General features: G+C 38.2%; 3 protein-coding genes across 5 annotated transcripts; 1 reads left to right on the forward strand and 2 right to left on the reverse strand.

Moving 5' to 3' along the window:
• Window positions 1-862: 862 nt before the first annotated feature.
• LOC106086716 (uncharacterized) lies at window positions 863-3,136 on the reverse strand. Its single transcript, XM_059360819.1, has 3 exons — window positions 2,364-3,136; window positions 2,161-2,287; window positions 863-1,711 (listed from the first exon to the last, which is right to left on the reverse strand). Exons 1-3 carry the CDS (start codon window positions 2,518-2,520, stop codon window positions 1,198-1,200), a joined length of 798 nt encoding a protein of 265 aa, XP_059216802.1. The 5' UTR covers window positions 2,521-3,136; the 3' UTR covers window positions 863-1,197.
• Window positions 3,137-3,646: 510 nt separating this feature from the next.
• Window positions 3,647-5,966, reverse strand: LOC131994299 (uncharacterized). The gene is made up of 3 exons (XM_059361026.1): window positions 5,660-5,966; window positions 5,450-5,576; window positions 3,647-4,716 (listed from the first exon to the last, which is right to left on the reverse strand). Exons 1-3 carry the CDS (start codon window positions 5,814-5,816, stop codon window positions 4,317-4,319), a joined length of 684 nt encoding a protein of 227 aa, XP_059217009.1. The 5' UTR covers window positions 5,817-5,966; the 3' UTR covers window positions 3,647-4,316.
• Window positions 5,967-7,385: 1,419 nt separating this feature from the next.
• On the forward strand, window positions 7,386-16,569 carry LOC106086546 (ras-like protein 2). Of its 3 annotated transcripts, none has more exons than XM_013251283.2 (3): window positions 7,389-7,654; window positions 15,432-15,519; window positions 15,586-16,569. In XM_013251283.2, exons 1-3 carry the CDS (start codon window positions 7,547-7,549, stop codon window positions 15,993-15,995), a joined length of 606 nt encoding a protein of 201 aa, XP_013106737.1. In that variant the 5' UTR covers window positions 7,389-7,546; the 3' UTR covers window positions 15,996-16,569. The 3 variants fall into 3 exon arrangements, with proteins under 3 accessions (XP_059227022.1, XP_013106737.1, XP_013106729.1); XM_013251275.2 differs by lacking the exon at window positions 7,389-7,654 and adding an exon at window positions 7,742-8,059; XM_059371039.1 differs by having other exon boundaries at window positions 7,386-7,654; window positions 15,432-16,569.
• Window positions 16,570-21,636: the final 5,067 nt, after the last annotated feature.

The following is a 21,636-nucleotide window of genomic DNA, read 5'->3' on the forward strand; positions in this document are numbered from 1 at the left end:
GAATCAGAAAGTGATTCTGAGTCGATCGGTATACTTGTCAATGGGTCTATCTCTCTTCCTTCTGGGTGTTACAAACAGATGCACTAAGTTATAATACCCTGTACCACAGTAGTGGTTTAGGGTATAAAAAGGACAAAATACGTACTATGGAGGGAAGTAAGGGTCGATTTAAAGCACTTAGTCAACGTTGTATTGGCTCTGGACAGGAACTGTGGGGATTCTTAAAGTTATGGCATTCTTTTGAACTGCCATAAAAGCATATTATACCATATGTCGTGCCAACACTTGCCAACTTCCATTGTCTGCCCGAGTTAACAGAGGCTCAAGTGCATTGCTTTTATATACATACTTTTCCGTCGCATTGGTTAGGATGTCCGCTATTAAAATTGAACGAGTGGGTTCGAATCCTGGCGAGACCATAATAAAAAACTTTGGTTTTCCTCTCCTAGTGCTAGAACATTTGTGAGGTACTATGCTATGTAAAAATTTCTCTCCAAAGAGGTGTTGCACTCGGCTTTAAAAAGAAAGCCCCTTATCATTAAATCGGATTACACTCATTGATATGTGAAAAGTTTGCCCCTGTTCCTTAGTTGAATATTCATGGGCAAAATTTGCATTTGCATTTTTCTGTGAGACAAGTTTTGGCTGAACCCCTCGAATGTTGATATCGTTGTTCCTAAGATGAGCTATGCCCATAGAATTTTTTTTAAAGTTAAAACTATATTTTAAAATTGTTGTTTTGTTTTTTCTTACAACTACATGACATATTTGTAATAATTAATATAATAATTAATTTTGTAATAATTAAAATAAAATAATTAATTTTGTAATAATTAATAATAATAATTAATTTTTGTAATAACATTCATTTTAAGAAAACGATTGCTACTATCAGCACAGAGGAAATTGTTCTTACAACTTTATACCTACTATTATTGATACACTTCCTATACATTAATCAATCCCATGGCAGCCGGTTGTACGTACCGGGTTTTTGTTGTAGCAGTTTGTTTTATACTAAGGGGGCAGCCCTTGCCGATGAAGGACATCATCAGGTCAATCCGGTATGTACAACCGCGCTGCCTTGGGATTGGTACGTACCGGATTGACCCGTTGGAGTTCTTCATCGGCAAGGACTGCCGCCTCAGTGTATAACACACTGTTACAACAACAGCATTAATTTTAATGCTGCATTCATTATTTCTTATGTTTTCTTTGTACTTCATAATTTATAATTTCATAATTAACTTGTTCTAGAAAACTTTCTTGCAGTCGATTCTTAACCAGTTTAGGCAAAGGTTTCATCTTTTTTGCAAGCATTTTTAAAAATATATCATTGTCATCTTCATTAGGCTGGAAACGTTTATTAATTAAGTTGCTAAATGTTTCAAACAGCTCGCTGGCAATATTTTCCACATTGCCATCGCCATGACTATCATCCTTTAGGTATATGTATTCCTCGGCATGGGAAGAAAACTCTTGAATATCATTGGCAATGCCTTTTCCAGCTAGTCGCTGCTTTGCTGATTTAGTGGGCAACTGATCATAATTAGAATATGTTTGTATTGGCTCAATTGTGGTTGTGGTGGTTTCATTGTAGTCTCCATACTCAGTACTATCGTATTCTATTTCATCTTTTGGCATATCCATTGTATTCTCGTAGTAATATTCGGTAATGTCATCAAAAGATGTGGAACTTGTATCTGCACCTCTGTAAATGCATAAGTGGATAAATGACAAAACAAACATATTCAGTCAAAAATTAAGATTATATCGCAAAACTAAACTAAGAGTATTTTAAAAAGATAACCAAACGTGATTATCATCACGCTACGAGTTGACTATGAGCACCACACAGGCTGGAACTTTGAGATTCGATCTGTGTGGTGTTCATCGTTACCGCGAGAAGCTTAGCTGGTGCTATGGACCGGAACGAACTTGCTCACTTATATGTGCAAATATGTGGCTACAACAGCAACCAAACATTTTTAGAGGCCTATGAAGAGGTTTGCGAAACTTATGGCGAACCCCATTTTATATTTGCACATCTAAAGTGATTTTTCGTCGGGTTTCAAGATTCCTATAGATGTAGTATTTGTGTAAAAAGTTTAGCTCTAAGTCAAAACATGAATGTAAACTAATCTCTACATATATACGTACTTTGAGAATTCACTAAGGAAGGACAATTTTGATAAATAGCGATAGTTCTTTCTTTGCTCCTGCGGCAATTTCATATTTCTTTGATACTGATCTCTCATTGTCTTCCAAGCTACCTTGCAGGCCGTAACTAAAATAGTAATAATAACAAAAAGTTTTCAAATTGAAATTTAAAATAAGGGCTCCCGCGTAACCATGGAACCTACCTTGGGCGTTACATCTGTTGGCCACTTCCTGCCATGCGATTTCTTTTTCAGCAGCATTCTTGTACTTGTCGTTTTGCTTATCGTATATAACTGGCCTTTCTTTGACTAGCTGAATCAATTGATATCGTTGGTCTTCACTTAGGCTTTCATAACTCATTGATGAGAAATGTATAAATAACGGGGAATGTGTTGGAGATAACAAACTGATTTTTTAGTAGCAGCGGAGGACGCGTTGGCTAACGCTATACGTCGATAATTTGTATGTTCGCACTTTCTTTGGCGAGCGTTTGGCGTAACAAATAAATCAATTGGTGCCACACAAATGAATGACAAAATTGAAAACATTAGAAAGAAGGACAAAGCACTGTTTTTATAATTAGTATTGTCAAATCAAAGTCTGCACAGTTTCGACAAAAATATATATGAGAGACAATTTTTGTTAATAACCTAAATCACGCGGCGTATTTACTATTAGCAACATATGATAAATGCGCTGCAAAGTACAAAGCAATGTCGGTGGACTTTGCCGGCGTTGCCACCGACCAAGCCGCCATCTATTGATGGGCTTGATACCGTACATATAAATTGTATTACATTCGTTGCAAAGAAAATGTACTGCCTAGATTTCCAGCAGACAAAAACGAAATTAACTCTACGTGCGCACGTAGTGTGCAAGAAAGAACGTAAGCAAATAAAAAACTATTTTTTAATGTCCCAGGATTTGAAACCAGTTACCCGGGCACTAAAAAGTACAAAGTCAAAACAGAATATTATGTATAACAGCAAGGCGGATTTAAAAAGGTGGTCGCAAGCGAACAGCCGTTAACAGCTGGCCTGGTATGACGGTATTAAGATGACAGATTTTTGTTTGCACTCTCTTTGTTATTTACTTTCTTTGCGTGTGTTGGCAAAAGTACGATCAGCTTGATGACAAGATGGCAGATTGCACCATATGATTTGTGGTTGTTGCACAAATGAGACCACCTTTAATTGTGTCGCCATGGTATAGCAGGTTATAGCAGCGGATAACTAAAAATTGCACTGTATTGGACGACGGTTTTCATGTTTCGTCCCTGCAGGGGATAACTATTTGTACCACACACTTTGAGCTCCGAACTGGTAAAATTGAATTAATTTTAATGATGCAACTTGCGCTTTTACTTTGAATTGTCCCGCGGCCCTTTTCTCCCCTAAAAAATGTGAAAAATTTGCACACATTTTCTGGCAGCGAATGCAAACAAAATTCCTTTAATTTACGATGAAAAAACATATATAAAAACAAATACACACTTAATTACCAAATGTTGGTATGTTTATTATTATTCAACTATATTATTACAATAACATCACCTTTATGTCAAATTAAATCAATTTTAACAAAACAGCACAAATTTCTTCACCATTTGGATGTTGATTTTTGTTTAGTTTTAAGGGTGGTATTTAAACTGTTGGTATTTATTTATTTATTTTTTTGAAAAAACGTCTACAGCTGCGGTTAAAAGCAATATTTGTTTACATTACAGTCTGCAAATCACATGGCTTTGCAAGAAAAATCATGTTTTCATTTTTCGAACGGGAATTCGAAAAATTGTTTTTCCCCGGTAATTTTGGCAGCGGAAAGTTTTCGAAAAGTGAAAGTGAGGTGAAACAGAACACACCCGATTTCATTATACAATTGTTTTTCATCTTTTCTACATTTTGTTGTTGTCGAAAAATGTTATTGTTGTAGAAATTGTCCAAAAATGTAATGTAATATGTTGTTTCTCTGAAATCACAACGGGGCGTTGCTTTATCTTTACGCCTACGCCTTGACAAAACTTAATGTAGATTTGGTTTATTTGACAGTTTTATAAAGGACTTTAATCCACTGGTTGGAATTGTTGACTTTAGATTCCAACCAGATAAATAATGTATTACAATTTTCTACCATGTAGTACAATCTTTTTAGATTCATCATAGCTTTTGCTCACGTTGCAATGTTTCGAAATTAACTTGCTCCAAAAAACCCTCTTGTAGGCGATTTTTAACTATATCGGGTAAACATTTCATTTTCTTTGCCAGCATTCTTAAAAACATATCATTTTCATCTTCATGGAGTTCAAATCTTTGGTTAACCATATTATTGAATGTGCTTAAAACCTGGGCTGCAATGTTACCCAAAGATTTCCGATCATCTTTAACATCAGTCAATTCTTCTTCGTTGTCTGTAAATTGAGACATTGTATGATCTTCAAGTTCAGCATCACTTTTCGAATTGGTAAAATTTCGTTCAGTTCTTGATGTAGTCGTTAGCAAATCAAAGTCATCGCTGTAATCTGTGTCGGAGAAATCAGAGTAATCTTTTCCCTGTGTTCTGAAATTAAGAAAATGATAGAATCACTAACAGTTTATTTCTAATAGGATAGGATTTATATAGGACTTGTAACCAAAGAATCAATTTATACCATCCATACATAATCTAGCCTAATCATAATCTACTGCCATTTTTAGATAAGTTTTGACATGTTGACAATTTATACCATCCATACATAATCTAGTCCACTCATAATCTACTTTAGACAAGTGTTGACATGTGGAGGAGAGGTATTGTGGAAGACTTTGGGTAGTAAGACTCATAATAGAAGAGTTTGGCAAGTTCCAAAGTATGGTATTAATCGGAACATTGGTATCGTTTACTCTACCCCGCAGCCTTTCCCGCAAGCGATGAACTAGTTGAGATCAGAAGTTGAGCTAAGGCCTAGGAAACTCTGTATACAGAAAGGAGACAGTTACACAGCTGAAGCTGAAGATAGTCTCAGAATATGCGGCAGCGAGTTCAAGCATCTTCAGGATGAATTCCCAACCGGAAAATTGTGGGTGTTGGATGCTGCGTTTGATTATGAAAAGACAACGAAATCCACGGATGACACCAACATTTTGTTGTTAACGATCTAGTGAACGGTATTTCAGAAGGAGGTCTGTGCCAAAATGTTGGGGCTCTTCTCCCTTGAAACTCAGTGTTTTTGTGAATAGCATGAAAGCGCTTAGACCCTTTAATTCGAGGATATCTAAATCTACAAGTTTGTTAACATTCATTTGTTTCTTACCTTTTAAAATCGCCAAGAAATGACAACTCCTTAATGTATTTATATTTTTTCTGTTTGCTCTTTGGCATTTTTACATATCTCTGGTATTGGTCTCGGAGTGTTTTCCATGCTTTTTTGCAAGCGAGTACTGGAAAGTACATCAAGATTAAAGCGTAACATTGAACGCATCAAGTAGATATCAAATCCGATGCCGTCTTAGTTGATACATACCAGATGCATTAGATATCTTTGCAATTTCCCTCCATCTGTATTCCTTCTCCTTTACACTTCTATATAAGATATGACTTTTATCATAAAGAACTGGCCTCGCTTTAACCAATTCTATAAGTTGATAACGCTGATCTTTGTCAAGACTTCTGTAAGACATGGTTGGCTTAAAGCCTCACGAAAGCACCGATAGGTCTTGGATGCGTATAACCCTAATATTGGGGTTTCACACTCCAAAAGAGGTGGGTTAAAGTAGGATTTAGATTTATTGAATTATTTATTTGTTTACAAACAATTACCTTTACCAGTTAGTGGGACGCGACGTAAATTTTGATACGTTAATACGCAAAAATCATGGCGAAACAATTAAAGGTGATCTCATTTGTACAACAACCACATTCACGCATGAGCCCACCTTTTGAAACCCACCTTGCACACAAATAAACTCTGAAAGGAATAAACATTTGCCGTATTTTATTTTGTTGTTGTTGTAGCCGTATATTGATGTGGAAGTGGCGACCTCTTCAAGCTCCCGTAGGTGAACAAGAGTTCGTTCTGGCCCAAAGGACAAAACGCCGTGGAAACAGGCTGGCCATTAGTTATTTAATGGCGCTAATAACTCGCCTTGTCATATCGAGCGTCATAGGCACTCAGTATTTGTGTAAGAGCTGGTGCCGTCCGGCCTCTCACTGAGACTCTCCACTCGATATCACTGATTGTCCGCGACTGCCGTTGCAGCTACTTCGTATGGAGCAATCCACTATCCACAACCTGCTCACGAGCCCGGTAGCTCACAGCTAAGCTTCCAGTGAAAACATTAAGCACCACACAGATCGGACGTCAATGTTCCCGCCTGAGTGGTCCCACCGCTATCCCGTGCCTGGTGTTTTATTTTAGTCCTGTCCAATTCAAGTCAGATGTTCTGAATAAAGTATCAGTCCAACTTTGTTCGGGATAGTTATCGATAACATGCGATAACAGATGATAATAATCGATTAGTCGTGATTTGCACCATATAGTACTAACATAAAACACAGCAATTAATAAACTGCAAGTAGATATACTACATCGCATAATTTCTGTGTTTTATTTTAGTACTATCCGGTGCAAGTCAGATGTTCTGAACAAAATATTAGTGCAAAATTGTACTGGTATGTTATCGATAACATACAATAACAGATAATAAGAAATGATTATTCACGAATTTAACTCTACAGCAATAAAATAAAACACGGCAAATATCGACAGATGTCCAGAACAATCGGCAAGGGTTGCCGCCCAGTGTACAACACACTGCTACAACAACAACCATACAGTTACGGTATTTTACTCCAGTCCTATATAGTGCAAGTCAGATGTTCTGCATAAAATATCAGTGCATATTGCACTGGTAAGTTGTGTGTTTAAATGATTAGGCTTGTTTCTTTCTCTAACTCCCCTCCTTGTTCACATAGCTGGACGTAGTTCTTATATATTTCCTACAACTTTCCATTGGACTTGTTCGCATAATATCAAATAGCCGACTTTGTTTTGTTATATCGATTGCTTGTAACGGCAGGAAAACAAAATTCATAAAAGAAACTTTTTATCCAATTTTAGCAAAAACTTTGTTTTCCAGCCGTTACAAGCAATCGATATAAAAAATTGTCGGCTATTCGATTTTTTAGCCACTTAAAATCAACCTCGACTTTTTTGGACAAAAAGTCGATTAATCGATTAGTCGACTTTTTGATCCCTAGGTTGTCATTTAATGTCGTGGATTTGTCGAGTGCTCGTGAACTTTAAATAAACTCGTGAAATAAATTAATATACTCAAACAGCAAGCAACACTAGGCATTTAATTTATACAAACACAAAGTTGAGAGGTTAATAAAAAATCACAAAGAACAAATGTCGAAACATCACAATGGCCAAGGCTCGTCAACTCAGACCTACAAACTTGTTGTTGTAGGTGGCGGAGGGGTGGGAAAGTCGGCGATTACAATCCAATTTATTCAGGTGAGGAGGTGTAGTGACAAATGAAATTTCTGTGTCTTATTTTCGGAAGTGAATGTTCACGGTGTGTGCGTGTATGAATGAGCAACGAGTGCGAATCAACAAAAATGAAGTCAACAAATTTTTGTTACCAATTTTGTAAAGTTCAAATAACAGTAACAACAAAGCAAAAACAAAAAAAAACGTAACAAGGCGTGTGTGTTGTCATAATTCTGCGAGACCATAATGATAATGATGACTATGAGAGACCATATACCTATGAGTGTGTGTGTGTGTGTTTTGTTTGCTTTTGAGTTAACGATGGAAATAAGATTTCTTGTGATTTTGTCATCTGTTGCGCATAATGATAGAATGAAAATGAAAATCTACTCTTTCCGAATGTCGTATCGCCTTCTACATATGATTGTTGTAATTATCGCAGTTCTGGATACGAAATAAAGACTTGAGAAATCTAATATGCCTTATTTTTTCTTACTAACTTCAAAAAGAATATTAAGAATGTGAAGTATGTGTGTGTGTGTGTTTATGTATGTATGTCTCGCAGTATAATTTTGTAATAAACAATTGAGTTCTGGCCTATAGACCACACCTACTATTGGATGCAATCATCATGTGTAGTTTATTCTTGTTGTGCTAAGCAGGGTAAACTATTTGGTGTGATTGAAATTGTTATGCGTAGAGTATCACATCTTCAAGCATCAATTTGCAATGCGAAGGGTTTTAGATGGATCCATCATTTATATTAACATAGAAGTGGGAATGTGATTAATTAAAAGTCTTAAAAAATGTTTACATTAATATTGCCTTTGTTGGGCAATAATGCACTTTACAGAAATTTGGAGTGTAGATGTGAGTTGCCCCCAGGCACACGAAGCAGTAGTCCGTTTTTGGAGCAAAGGCCCCTGAGCCCCCGAAGGGTGAAAAATCTTCCCTTGGGAACACCTAGGACCAACCTAGGCAATATGGGTATCAAATGAAAGGTATTATCGGCCTCCACTTGATGGCGCTGATTGTCTGCGACTGCAGTTATTCCTACGAAACATCCCCCTATCCGGTGGGTGCCTCCGGTAGCTCTCAACTAAGATTCTTACTATCGATGCGCACCACACAAATAAGAGCATATGGATGTAAGGTGCTTACAGTCATCTCATGACCGGCATAGTTGATTTTTCGGCTTTTAATGCCTCGCGCTGGCATCAATCTTAGCTCTACTCTGGTTTGCCGAGGGAGCCAAACTTCTTCGGGTGGAATGGGTGGAGGTCGATCTTCAAGGGCTGCGTTTACTGGGTAGCTGATCACCGCTTTTGGTGCCGTTTCTGCGTAAATGCTATATATAGACCCGCCTGAAATGCCAGCTGATCTAGAGGATCTCACTTGTAGCGCTGAACCTAACGCTCTAGATCATGTAAATGGTTACTGATATTTCTGAGCGATGGATGCCTATCCGTAAGATGATGGTTGGGATGGTCTCTGCGATATATCGCTATCGCGTTAGCAACTGCTTAGACAGCCTGTAGTGCCTTTGCACGGGTAGGATCTTTGTCTTCTGATGTACTAGGTGGTCCATATGAAAACTGAGAAGACAGACCGTCGCAGTACTCAGGGCAGCGTTCTAATAGATTTGAATGTTATTCCGCTGCGTTTCGCTCAGCTGTATCTTCCACTGACCAGCTAATTGTCTTGAATATAGTCAATAAGGTTTTGTGTCAGCACCCCATGTGCTGCCGACAAATGACTTGAGGACCTTGTTTCTACTATGACCTTGTCACAAATTGCAGTGGCATGGGTGGTAGATTTATAAAGGGTGTCAAATTTGACACCTAGTATTTTGGGATACGTGGTTGGTGGGCGAAATTTTTACTCCTTCGACTATCACATTCAATTCTTTATATATTCCAATGGCCATGGAGTGAACACTGGCTGAAGATTTGGTGGCGGATACCATCAAATTTCTGGCATTGAGACAAAAACGATAAGATAATAAAGCTGGCAAACTATCGATAAACGCAACGTTCGATATCTTCGATATTTCTAATAATGAATATCGATAGTATCGATACTATCGTTATTTTCCCATCACCTATATTTCAAAGAAAAATGAGAAGTAAAACTCAGCAGATCGATTTACAAAGAAGCACAGACCGAATAAAATCAAATAGAATAATGTCAGTTGGAAGTCATAAAAGAAATCATTGTACAAAATTTTAGCCCAATCCGATAAAAATGCAGCTCTCTCTATCTTTTAGAATAAAGTCAGTGTGGGATCGCTTATTTTTGTTCAATTTTGCAAAGAAAATTAAATTTGCCAATAGTATTGATAGAAAAATAGCAATCGATATTCAGACAAAATAAAATATCGATATTGCCATCGATATTTTGCCAGATGAGTAAGGTAGTGGTTATGGTAAAACTAAGAGGTAGCGTTATTACTACAACAATAAAAATCTACCCCCAACGAAACTACCATGATTGGCAGATGCCATAAATTAAAATGTCAAATTGTTTAGAAATGAAATTTGTTTTACCACTTATCTTTTACAAAGGTCGAGCGGCACCGAATCTTGCATAAGTACTGAGTGCCTATGATGCTCGATATGACAAGGCGAGTTATTAGCACCTTAAAATAATCAATGACCACCCTGTTCCTGCGGCGATCGTTACCTTGGGCCGGAACGAGCTTGCTCACATAAAGAAGCTTGACGAGGATCGCCATTTCCCAATTAAATGTGGCTACAACAATAACGATATCTTTGCTGGTGCTCAGCAAAATTTCTCCAACTGGGCACGGGAGGAGCAGTTCTTCAAGCGTCTTGGCTAGTGGTGAGAGAAGAGGGATCGGTCTGCACGAAAGTACTCGGACCCTTTCCAGACTTCAGTATCGTGATCACTCTGCCCACTTTCAAGACATTGGGAACTATTAGAGTGTTCGGGGGTAGTTTGTGGGTCACCATTGGTGTAGAGATTCCGTCTGGGCCCAGTGCCTGAACGACTTGGCGTTACGAATGACATTTTAAACTTCATCCATGGCAAATTGTGAAGGTTGTTCATGGTTGAAATAACTACAGGTTGCTTGTAACGATTTCTGCAAAAGCTTGTGAGGACGTCAAGAACATCTGCTATATGCTTAGACTGCCCTGACAAGAAGAAGAAATATGCCTTTAGGTTAATATTTCTTTGAAGACATGTCGGTATTAGCAAATGTGAACATTTGAAAGTTATAAGGGGTTCAAAAGCAAACTGGCTGGTTCTACGGAAGGAATCCGGCACCGGATAGCTGTGAGCACCACACAGGCTGGAACACTGAGCTTCAATTTGTGTGGTGTTCATTGCCGTTACGAGAAGCTTAGCTGCGAGCTACCGGGCGCGTCCACAAGTTGCTCACCTTTAAGAGCTTGACGAAGACCGCCACCTCAACAACCTCCACATGAAAATGTGGCTACAACAAAGAACACTCCTATTCCTGTGGCTTCACAAAAATGTCAAAGTAAGATTGAGTGTAGACTGCTGGGCAAAATTTCATTTCAGTCAAGTCGGAAATAAATTGCAGTCTCCATATATTCAAATAGTCAATTAGCCGATTTGGGTCATTTAATATTCCCTGTATACTTATCCCCTATTTTAATATTCTGCGGTAATTATCTCCTCACTTATGCTGACACGACACAGGCTGGAATTTTTAGCTCCGCTCTGTGTAATGTTCAGCGTTGTCTAGAGAAGCTTAACTGCGAGCTACCAGACGATTCCAGCGGACAATCAGCGGTATGAAGCGGAGAGTGTCAGTAAGAGGCCGGGCGTCGCCGCCTTTTGCATAAATACTGAGTGCCTATTATGCCATCATATTCCCAGTGGCCATCATATTCCCGCGGCTATCGGTCCAGAACGAAATTGCTCACTTGCTTGACAAGGATCGCTACCTCCACATAGAGACATGTAGCTACAACAACAACAATTTTGCTGCACGCCATTCCAACTCGGCTATTGGAAGAAGTTGCCTTAGCGTAGAACTAAAACTTGAATCGGGCAGCAAACAATGAACGATGAAGTTCCTTTAGTTTTATTCAAAGGTGAAATATTTTCCAGAAATTCTTGACGATATTTCCTATAACAATCACCTCAAAATAACAATCACCTCGCGACGATAAACAATAAAAATAATATCTAGTATACAGTCTGCCCTTGATTCGCGGAAATTGTGATGAATAACATTTGAATATGTTCAGAATATTTTTAACATTAAAAAAAATGTACAAATAAATTTAAAACCGAAAGGGAAAATAAACAAATAAAAGCGTGCTAAGTTCGGTTTACATGGGAGCTTTATCAGGGTATATATTGATTCTAAAAGCGTGCCAAATTCGACCGGGCCGAATCTTGGGAATTTGGGGAATTAAGTTGAAGGGTATAATTTTATTCTACATGCCAAATTTCTGTCTAACCAGCAAATGTTAAAGCTTCTGGGAACCGAACAAGGATGATCGAGATATCGGCTTACATGGGAGCTATATCAGGGTTTATACTGATTTGAAACGTATTTGACACAGTTGTTTTAAGTCGTAACAGAACACCGCACGCAAAATTTCAGCCAAATCGGACAAAACTTGCAGCTTGTAAGGACTCAAGAAGTCAGATCGGAAGATCAGTTTATATGGTATTGGACCAGTTTATATTGGATTGGACTTAGCATCGCAAAAATTATAGCAGAACAATACAAGCAAAATTTCGGCTAAAACGGACAAAATTTGGGACTTATAAGGACTAAAGAAGTCAAATCGGGAGATCGGTTAAAAAGGGGTCTATATCAGTTTATATACCGATTTGGATTATACTTTGCGCAGATGTTGGAAGTTTTAACAGAAAACCACATGCAAAATTTCAGCCAAATCTGACAAAATTTGCGGCTTGCAAGGGCTCAAGATATCAAAATCGGGAGATCGGTTTATGTGGGAGCTATATCAGGTTATAGACCGATTTGGACCGTACTTGGCACTGCTGTTGAAAGTCATAACAGAACCCTACGTGCAAAATTTCAGAGAAATCGTACAAAAATTGCGGTTTATAGGACTAAAGAAGTCAAATCGGGAGATCGGTTTATATAGGAGCTATATAAGGTTTTAGACCGATTTCGGCCGTATTTAGCAAAGTTCTTGGAAGTCATAAAAGAACCCTACGTGCAAAATTTCAGCTAAATCGGACAAAAATTGCGGCTTATAGAGGCTCAAGAAGTCAAATCGGGAGATTGTTTTATATGGGAGCTATATAAGGTTATAGATCGATTTGGATAGAAAACCACATGCAAAATTTTCGGATTTTGGGGGCTCAAGAAGTCAAATCGGGAGATCGGTTTATATGGGAGCCATATCAGGTTATAGGCCGATTTAGACCGTAGTTAGCACAGTTGTTGGAAGTCATAACAGAACGCTACGTGCAAAGAAATCAGAAAAAAATTACGGTCTCCAAGGGCTCAATAAGTCAAATCGGGAGAACGGTTTATATGGTAGCTATACCTAAATCTGAACCGATATGGCGCATTTGCAATCCCCAACAACCTAAATCAATACCAAGTATCTGTTCAAAATTTCAAGCGGCTAGCTTTACGCGTTCGACCGCTATCGTGATTTCGACAGACGGACGGACGGATATGACTAGATCGACTCAGAACTACTTTATGGGGTCTTAGATGAATATTTCGATCTTTTACAAACGGAATGATTACTATAGTGGTTAGTATAAAAACTGTCCCTAAGTATAAGAATCACTATTGACTTGTAATTGGGTATGTAGACCTATTTGTATGAAAACAAAACTCTTTTTTTCGAAATTCTAAAGAAAACATTCGTCATCTCATCATTTTGTTTGATCTTCTTTGTATCACAAAAAATGAGGCAAACATGAATAAAATTCTGAATAAACGGCCTTTTATTTTCTTGGCATTGCTGTTTTGCATAGACATACTCAAAATACATATAAGTGTACATTTATTTTAAGTATAGATGACGTAAACAACTAAAAATATATATGGAACAAAAAAAAATAATAATTATAATAATAACAAACAAAACTAAACAAAGCCAATTTTGCAAAAAAAAAAAATAAATGAAACAAACAAAGTGATTTGTTGTTGTATAGGAAATTTTCTCCGAAAATCAACAGTATGACGAAAATACAGAGAACAAAGCTACATTGGATATAGCTGGCTTCTTCCAAACGTTATGATGAGCATCTTCATCTAACGCAACAATGGCCATAAATAGTGGAGGAAACAAATTTTGATAATAAACACATAAAAAACAACATATAATGTGCATTTTCTAGCGCTGTTGAACGAACGATTGCTGCTGGTGGGATGGTGATGAGATGATCTTGACCATATCAATGAAATACTAAATTTCTTCGATGGTATAACCATTTTATTTATAAAAAAACATGCTTTGTTTTAGCACACTCAGAAACCAAAATTCTATAGTCTAAACATGGAACAATGGAATAGAGCTGGAATGAATTACGAGTTTATTTTTTGTTGTTGTTTTGAATGCCCAAATGAATTTATTAAGTTCCATTATTTCTTAAATAAGCACTTCTTTGAAGTGACAAGGTCGTATAGATAATAATTTCACACCTGAGTTTGCGAATACATTTTTGGAGAATTGTGACAATTTTGAAAAAAAAACGAAGAATCCGAAAACTGTTGCTGATCCTGTCTAACATTCACTTTATTATATTTACTCCAAGTTGTAAAATTGGCCATTAACATCCCATTAAATGTCTAATATTAACGAGTGCTGTTCTCTCCTCTTTTATAGTCGAAACAAAACGGCGTACCGCTAAGCGGCTTGCCTTGCTAGAGATAAAGGCCCCACAAATGTCGACCGTAGCATTAGTGAGAGCATAACCACCCTTGAGATTGGAAAACAACGCCTCTGGGTAGGTGACCTTCCTTACATTTCCTCCACCCTAATTAGTCATTTTAGAAAATCTAAGTTACCGACGAAATCCTCAATTGTTTTCCATACCACGTCCCTAAGTTGGTTCACGTTTGATATTGTGTTCCCAACTTAATGCCGGTGTCTATTAGCCGCGAAAGCTGGGCATTGACGTCTGACCATCTTTACCGCATGCCCTACACATGCTATCACTTGGTGCATAATTGAGCTCACAATCCTATGTGTCCCGTTATGATACCGAAAGCTATACTGACCTCTTTCTTACTTCCTTTCAGTAATAGCCTCGTCTTTCCACGATTCGCATCTTCCTATTGAATTTGCGGTTCCTACTAACCGTTTCGCTGTTCCACAGTGGTACATGCGTTCGTCGACCACGTCCTTAACTCGGACTGCGTCGACCCGAAATGTTTCGGGGTAACCATGATTAGTCTGCCTCTTTCTGTAGTAACGCCGGAAATATTCCATCAGGTCCGGGTCACTTAAATGGTTTGAAGCTCCTCAAGGAATCCTTCACCATAAGTTTCGCAATTATAAACCTTCGATCAATGTCATTATTGCAAGGTTCCGGTGTCTCCGTGAGTCCCTTCATATCCTGTGGAAAATGTGTTCTCATCAATAGCTTCAACATGTCCTCCGTTGTCTCTGCTCTCACTCCCATGTCGTATACTAAAGCTTCAGTTGGGACATGGGTTTTTGAGAGAAACTTTTTTATGTTTGCGGCGTCATTAACCCTATCGACCTGTTCGCAGAAAAGCTTCCAGGAGGCACGCTTTTCTATCTTGGGGATCTTTCAAATTTCTTTGACTAATATCTTAAAAATTTTTGTCATTTTTTTGCAGAGCTATTTTGTGACTGACTATGATCCCACCATTGAAGATTCCTATACCAAACAATGTGTCATCGACGATGTGGCAGCCAAGCTGGACAGTGAGTATACCCTAAAATTAGATATGAAAAACAAAATGTTAATTATTAAATTTTTTTATGCAAAAGTACTGGATACTGCCGGCCAAGAAGAATTCAGTGCAATGCGTGAACAGTACATGCGTTCGGGTGAAGGTTTCCTATTGGTCTTCTCATTGAACGATCATTCCAGTTTCGATGAAATACCCAAATTCCAAAAGCAGATACTACGCGTCAAGGATCGCGATGAGTTTCCTATGCTGATGGTGGGCAATAAATGCGATTTGGAACATCAACGACAAGTGTCATTGGAAGAAGCACAGAACATCAGTCGCAATTTAATGATACCCTACATTGAATGCAGTGCCAAATTAAGAATCAATGTGGATCAAGCCTTTCACGAGCTGGTGAGATTAGTAAGAAAATTCCAAATAGCCGAAAGACCGTTAATCGAGGAGAGCTATAGAAATCGTAAGAAAAGCAGGTGTTGTGTCTTATAAGGGGGATTGTTGTTGTTGTTGTTGCAGAGACCACACCAAAATTGCTGGGAATTGCAGCAGATCCCTTAAAGAACCAGGAGACAAAAAGAAAAAAATGAAACCGAAAAACACCAAACAAAATTTATTTTCAAAAGCTGCCAGTGTTTAGAGTGAATCATTATAATTGATTGGATATTTTAACAAAAAAAAAAGAAAAAAAAAGAAATTAAATGAAAAAAAAACCAAAACCCCCAAATTAAATCGAATCCATCAATGTAGGAAACTTGATAACCAACGATTTTTTTGTATTTAAATTTAAATTCAAAATAAAAAAGTCTATGTTAAACTAAACTAAAAAACCCACAAACAAACAATAAGAGAGCTAAATATTTATATATATAGAAAGATGTATACATACACATAAAAAACAAAACTATTGAGTAGCAATTGACATTTAACTTTTAACAAAAATTAAAAAAAAAAGAAAATTCAAACAAAATCAAGTGACTGTTACATTTTCGAATTTCAAAGAACTTCATCACACACAAACCCACACAGAAAAGCCGAAAGGCCGAAAAACTGAAATATTTATTATTATTTACATAAAAAGAGAAAGATTGATAATAGTATGCTACTAACACCGCTTCTTTTGCAATAATTTTGTATTAATGATATCCCTTATACAATATACGAATGTGTATTTTTAAATGTTTTATAAAGTTTTTACATTTGTTTACATTTGTTTCTTATCTGTTTTTTTTTTCTAAATATATTTTGTAAAAACAAAACGCCAAAAATATATATTTTGTAATTTTTCTTTTGAAAAAACAAAATTAAAACTTAAAAAAAAAAAAAAACTCTAAAAAAGAGATAAAACACAACAAAAAATAAATTAAATAAAATTTAGAAAACATAAACTGTATTAACAAAAGTGCCTCAATGTATTGCACGAAATGAAATTATGCACAAAAACAACAATAATGATAACAACAAAATATTTCAAATATTTTCTTGAACCAGTTCATGATTTTTTATTATAATTATTATTATTAAAATTAAATATAAAAGAAAAAAACATTATTAGGTTTTCCATTTCAAATTGTATACATGATAATGCATGTATTTATGTATGTGTGTGTGTGTGTAATATTTAGCATAAAACCTTTATGTAAACCAAACAGCATTTGACATACATATTTTTACTCCACATCCAAAATGCCAAGAATCTAGAGTAATGCGAACGAAGGAGACATAAGTAGTTTTATTATTATTTTAACCACACCCCCGTCCCTCCTCCTGACCCCACAAAAATATATATAAACACATATCCTTTTAGCATTAATTGTTGAAAAGTAAAAATATGTGTGTGTATGTGTGTGCGCGCAAAAGTCGAAAAACAAAATTAAAATTCTGTTTTATTGCTGACCGACCATATATATATATATATATGATATTTTGTTAATGTATTCAATTTGATATATAAAACAGAAAAACCAAAAAAAAAAAAAAATAATAAAACAAAATTCATAACTAATGTTGTATAATAAATGGCATTAATAAAGAGTGTAACATAAATAACAAATCTTAAAACTACATTCTGTGTTGTTATTATTGAGGAATGTATTTTGAACCGTTGAGTGGAGTGGACGTTTTGTTATTTCGCTCCGCAAGAGTATTCTGTAGCTGCAAATGTGGCAAATGTGTGGAGAGTCTTAGTGAGGTGTCAGGTGGCACTGGCTCTCAATTAAATATTGAGTGCTAGTGATACTCGAGTTGATAAGGCGAGTTATTGGCGCCTTCAAATAACCAATGGTCAACATCTGCGTCTGTTCCCAGATTAGGGGCGGCTAGAGGCGAGCGTCGGATCTTGAAGCAAGCGGCTCGCGACAACGAGGGATACATGTGCGATCCCACAAAACCCATGCGATTGGGGCGCTGGGCCAGTAACCCGCCCCCGGAAAACTGAGAGCTACTATGTAAAACTAAGTTCGGCCGGGCCGAATCTTATTTACCCTCCACAATGGATCGCATTTGTCGAGTTCTTTGAGCAGTATCTCTTTTTAGGCAAACAAAGAATAATGAATAAGAACATAAATGAATTGAATGCTGAACATTGTAGAAGTCATTGTGTAATATTTCAGTCCATTCGGATAAGAATTGCGCCTTGTAAGGGCTCAAGAAGCAAAATCGGGAGATCGGTTTATATGGGAGCTGTATCAAGCTATATATCGCCGCTATGGAAGCCGTAGTAAAAAATTTATGCCAAATCAGATGAGAATTGCGCCCTCTAGAGGCTCAATAAGTCAAGATCCCAGATCGGTTTATATGGCAACTATATCAGGTTATGTACCGATTTGCGCCATACTTAGCAAAGTTATTGGAAATCATAACAAAATACCTCGTGCAAAATTGCAGTCAAATCGGTTAAGAATTTCGCCCTCCAGCGGCTCAAGAAGTCAAGATCCAAGATCGGTTTATATGGAAGCTATACCAGGTTGTTAACCGATTTAAACCGTACTAAGCACAGTTATTGGAAGTGATACCACAACACCACGTGCAAAATTTCAGTCAATTCGGACGAGAATTGCGCCCTCTAGAGGCTCAAGAAGTCAAGACCCAAAATCGGTTTATATGGCAGCTATATCAAAACATAGACCGATTTGGCCCGTTTACAATCCCTACACTAATAAAATGTATTTGTTCAAAATTTCAAGCGCCTAGCGTTACTCCTTCGAAAGTTAGCGCGCTTTCGACAGACAGACGGACGGACGGATGGACATGGCTAGATCGACTTAAAATGGCGCGACGACCAAGCATATATATATACTTTATGGGGTTACAAACAGAATGAAGAAATTGGTATACCTCCATCCTATGGTGGAGGGTATAAAAATGAACGCCCCCTAATGTTGACGACCCACGCAAACGAAAAAAAAACCAAGATTTGCGGATTTACACCTGGAATGTCCGCACTCTCTAGAGGCAAGGTGCAGTATATGCGCTGGCGGATGTATTAGAGAAGTAAAAGGCTGATTTTAGCGCCTTACAGGAATTGGGAAGGACTGTAAGGCATAACAACACAAAACCAACACCATGTTTTGCACGGTGAATGAGCATGCCCCCACTAGGATTACGAGGAGGTGTAGCAGCTCGCCAGACCCTGATCTCCTGAGTGACGTATTCTGGCCAGCCGTAATCTCTTTTGGGTAATAATTCTCACCATTGACCGACCACCCGACTTCATAACCTCTGAACGCCGGTCGTTTATCAATCAGAAGAAGGCCGATTGGGCTGGCTTCAGAGACTACACCCATCGCTGCTTTAGTGAACTGGCACCTTCCAGAATCAGCGAGCTGAATCGGGAAATAAACAGGGTAGTCATCGTACGTAGACGGAGTTTGTGGCTGGAACACTTAAAGCAATGTAACTTAGGCACCGGTGTAGGCTAGCTTTTGTCTACTGTTTAGTCACTACCGAGACCCGGTAGGCGGGATGACAGGACCTCAGTTATTTTTGGCGACGTAACCGTGACTAATCCGAAGAGATGCGCCAGGTTGTTCAACCGTCAATTTATTGTGCATTCCGAGAGTGACAGGGCAAGGTGGAGAGCCATTCGCCGTATACGTGGTCTCCGAGCCGATGGACAGCCATCACAATTTACCGTGGGCGAAGTTGCGAATGTAATCCGCGGCGCCAAAACATCTAAGGCGTTGGGACCCGACGGAATCTCTACACTGATGGTGAAGAATCTGGATTTACCTGGAGTTGAGTACCCTACTACCGTCCTCAATCTGTCTCAATCTGTCCCCTGACATCGTCAACACGTCCCTCCAGCCAAGCCTGAAACCCTGGCTCGCTAATTATCTGTGTGGTCGCAAGTCATTTGTGGAATTTAGGTCTAAGAAGTTGAAGCACCGTAGAGTGAAACAGGGAGTTTCCTAAGGTGGTTTGATATCTCCGGCACTGTCTAACCGCTATCTATCCTCCATTCCACCTCCTCCAGACGGCATAGAGATCGTATCATATGCGGACGATTGTAGGATCATGGCATCAGGCCCCCACCCATTGTTGACATCTGCGATAGGTTGAACGTCTACCTCAACGAACTTGCCTCATATTTCGCTGCAAGAAATCTGAAGATATCTGCCATCAATTCTTCAGCCACATTGTTCACTACAAATGCGCGTGAGGTGAACGCCTAGTTGACTGTGATGGTCGATGAAGAAATGATTCCGACCATCAAGTGTCTCAAAATACTTGGCGTAACATTTACAGCTCTTACACATTCTCTCCACATGCCACAGCAATTTGCGATAAAGTCAAAAGTAGAAACAAGGTCCTCAAGTAACTTACCGGCAACAAAGAAACCTTGTTGGCCACGTTCAAAGCAAAGAGACAAAGATCCTACCAGTGACCGATTTGCCGATTAAGGGTCTTACGCCCATAAAAGCAGCAAATTTCGCTGATATGTTAAACTTTGTGTTGTTTTACGTCTCCCAACATCCGACTCAAATATGGCTCGGATCAGACTATATTAAAATATAGCTGCCATATAGACCGATCCACCGATTGAGGGTCTTAAGCCCATGAAAGCCGCAATTATTACCGGATTTCACGAAATTTGTAAAGGTGAGTTGTTATAAGCCTCCCGACCCAAATATTGTTCACATCGGACTTTATTCAGATATAGCTGCCATATTGACGGATCTGCTGATTAACGGTCTTGAGTCCATAAAAGCCGCATTTATATAGCTGCCATATTGACGGATCTGCTGATTAACGGTCTTGAGTCCATAAAAGCCGCATTTATTACCCGGAATTTGTCACAGCGACTTGTATGAAGCCTCCCGTCATCCAACCAGCACATGGTCCAGATCAAACTTATTTAGATATAGCTGCCATATATACTGATCTTCCAATTTGGGGTCCTAATCCCATAAAAAGCGGATTTGTTGCGCTATTTTGCTGACACTATGACTCATATAAGAGTTATCGGCACCTCAATCAAATATGATCCAGACCAGCCCCGGTTTGCAAAATTGAACAATGACTTGCACTTAATAGACCACTCAATATCCGTGTCGAATTTGGTCCAAATCGGACCATATTTCGATAAAGCTGCCATGGGGGCATTTTTCACCGGATTATGACGAAAGGTGGTTTACATATATATCCGAGGTGGGTATCCAAAGTTCGGCCCGGCCGAACTTAACGCCTTTTTACTTGTTACTTTTTATACCCTCCACCATAAGATGGGGGGTATACTAATTTCGTCATTCTGTTTGTAACTACTCGAAATATTCGTCTGAGACCCCATAAAGTATATATATTCTTGATCGTCGTGACATTTTATGTCGATCTAGCCATGTCCGTCCGTCTGTCCGTCCGTCCGTCCGTCTGTCTCTCGAAAGCACGCTAACTTCCGAAGGAGTAAAGCTAGCCGCTTGAAATTTTGCACAAATACTTCTCATTAGTGTAGGTCGGTTGGTATTGTAAATGGGCCATATCGGTCCATGTTTTGATATAGCTGCCATATAAACCGATCTTGGGTCTTGACTTCTTGAGCCTCTAGAGTGCGCAATTCTTATCCGATTGGAATGAAATTTTGCACGACGTGTTTTGTTATTATATCCAACAACTGTGCCAAGTAAGGTTCAAATCG

This window comes from Stomoxys calcitrans, chromosome 1 (genome assembly GCF_963082655.1).
Source record: "Stomoxys calcitrans chromosome 1, idStoCalc2.1, whole genome shotgun sequence".
In the NCBI taxonomy this organism is placed as follows: domain Eukaryota; kingdom Metazoa; phylum Arthropoda; class Insecta; order Diptera; family Muscidae; genus Stomoxys; species Stomoxys calcitrans.

Bases quoted from the DNA above. Each gene is read 5' to 3' on its own strand.
- LOC106086716 (XM_059360819.1), bottom strand. From the start codon at position 2,520: ATGAGTTATGAAAGCCTAAGTGAAGACCAACGATATCAATTGATTCAG. The intron at 2,288-2,363 runs GTAGGTTCCATG...TTACTATTTTAG, and splicing joins CAACAGATGTAACGCCCAAG to TTACGGCCTGCAAGGTAGCT. The intron at 1,712-2,160 runs GTACGTATATAT...ATGCATTTACAG, and splicing joins TTCCTTAGTGAATTCTCAAA to AGGTGCAGATACAAGTTCCA.
- LOC131994299 (XM_059361026.1), bottom strand. From the start codon at position 5,816: ATGTCTTACAGAAGTCTTGACAAAGATCAGCGTTATCAACTTATAGAA. The intron at 5,577-5,659 runs GTATGTATCAAC...TGTACTTTCCAG, and splicing joins AAAGATATCTAATGCATCTG to TACTCGCTTGCAAAAAAGCA. The intron at 4,717-5,449 runs GTAAGAAACAAA...TCTTAATTTCAG, and splicing joins TTTCTTGGCGATTTTAAAAG to AACACAGGGAAAAGATTACT.
- LOC106086546 (XM_013251275.2), top strand. From the start codon at position 7,877: ATGATAATGATGACTATGAGAGACCATATACCTATGAGTGTGTGTGTG. The intron at 8,060-15,431 runs GTAATTATCGCA...ATTTTTTTGCAG, and splicing joins GCCTTCTACATATGATTGTT to AGCTATTTTGTGACTGACTA. The intron at 15,520-15,585 runs GTGAGTATACCC...TTTATGCAAAAG, and splicing joins TGTGGCAGCCAAGCTGGACA to TACTGGATACTGCCGGCCAA.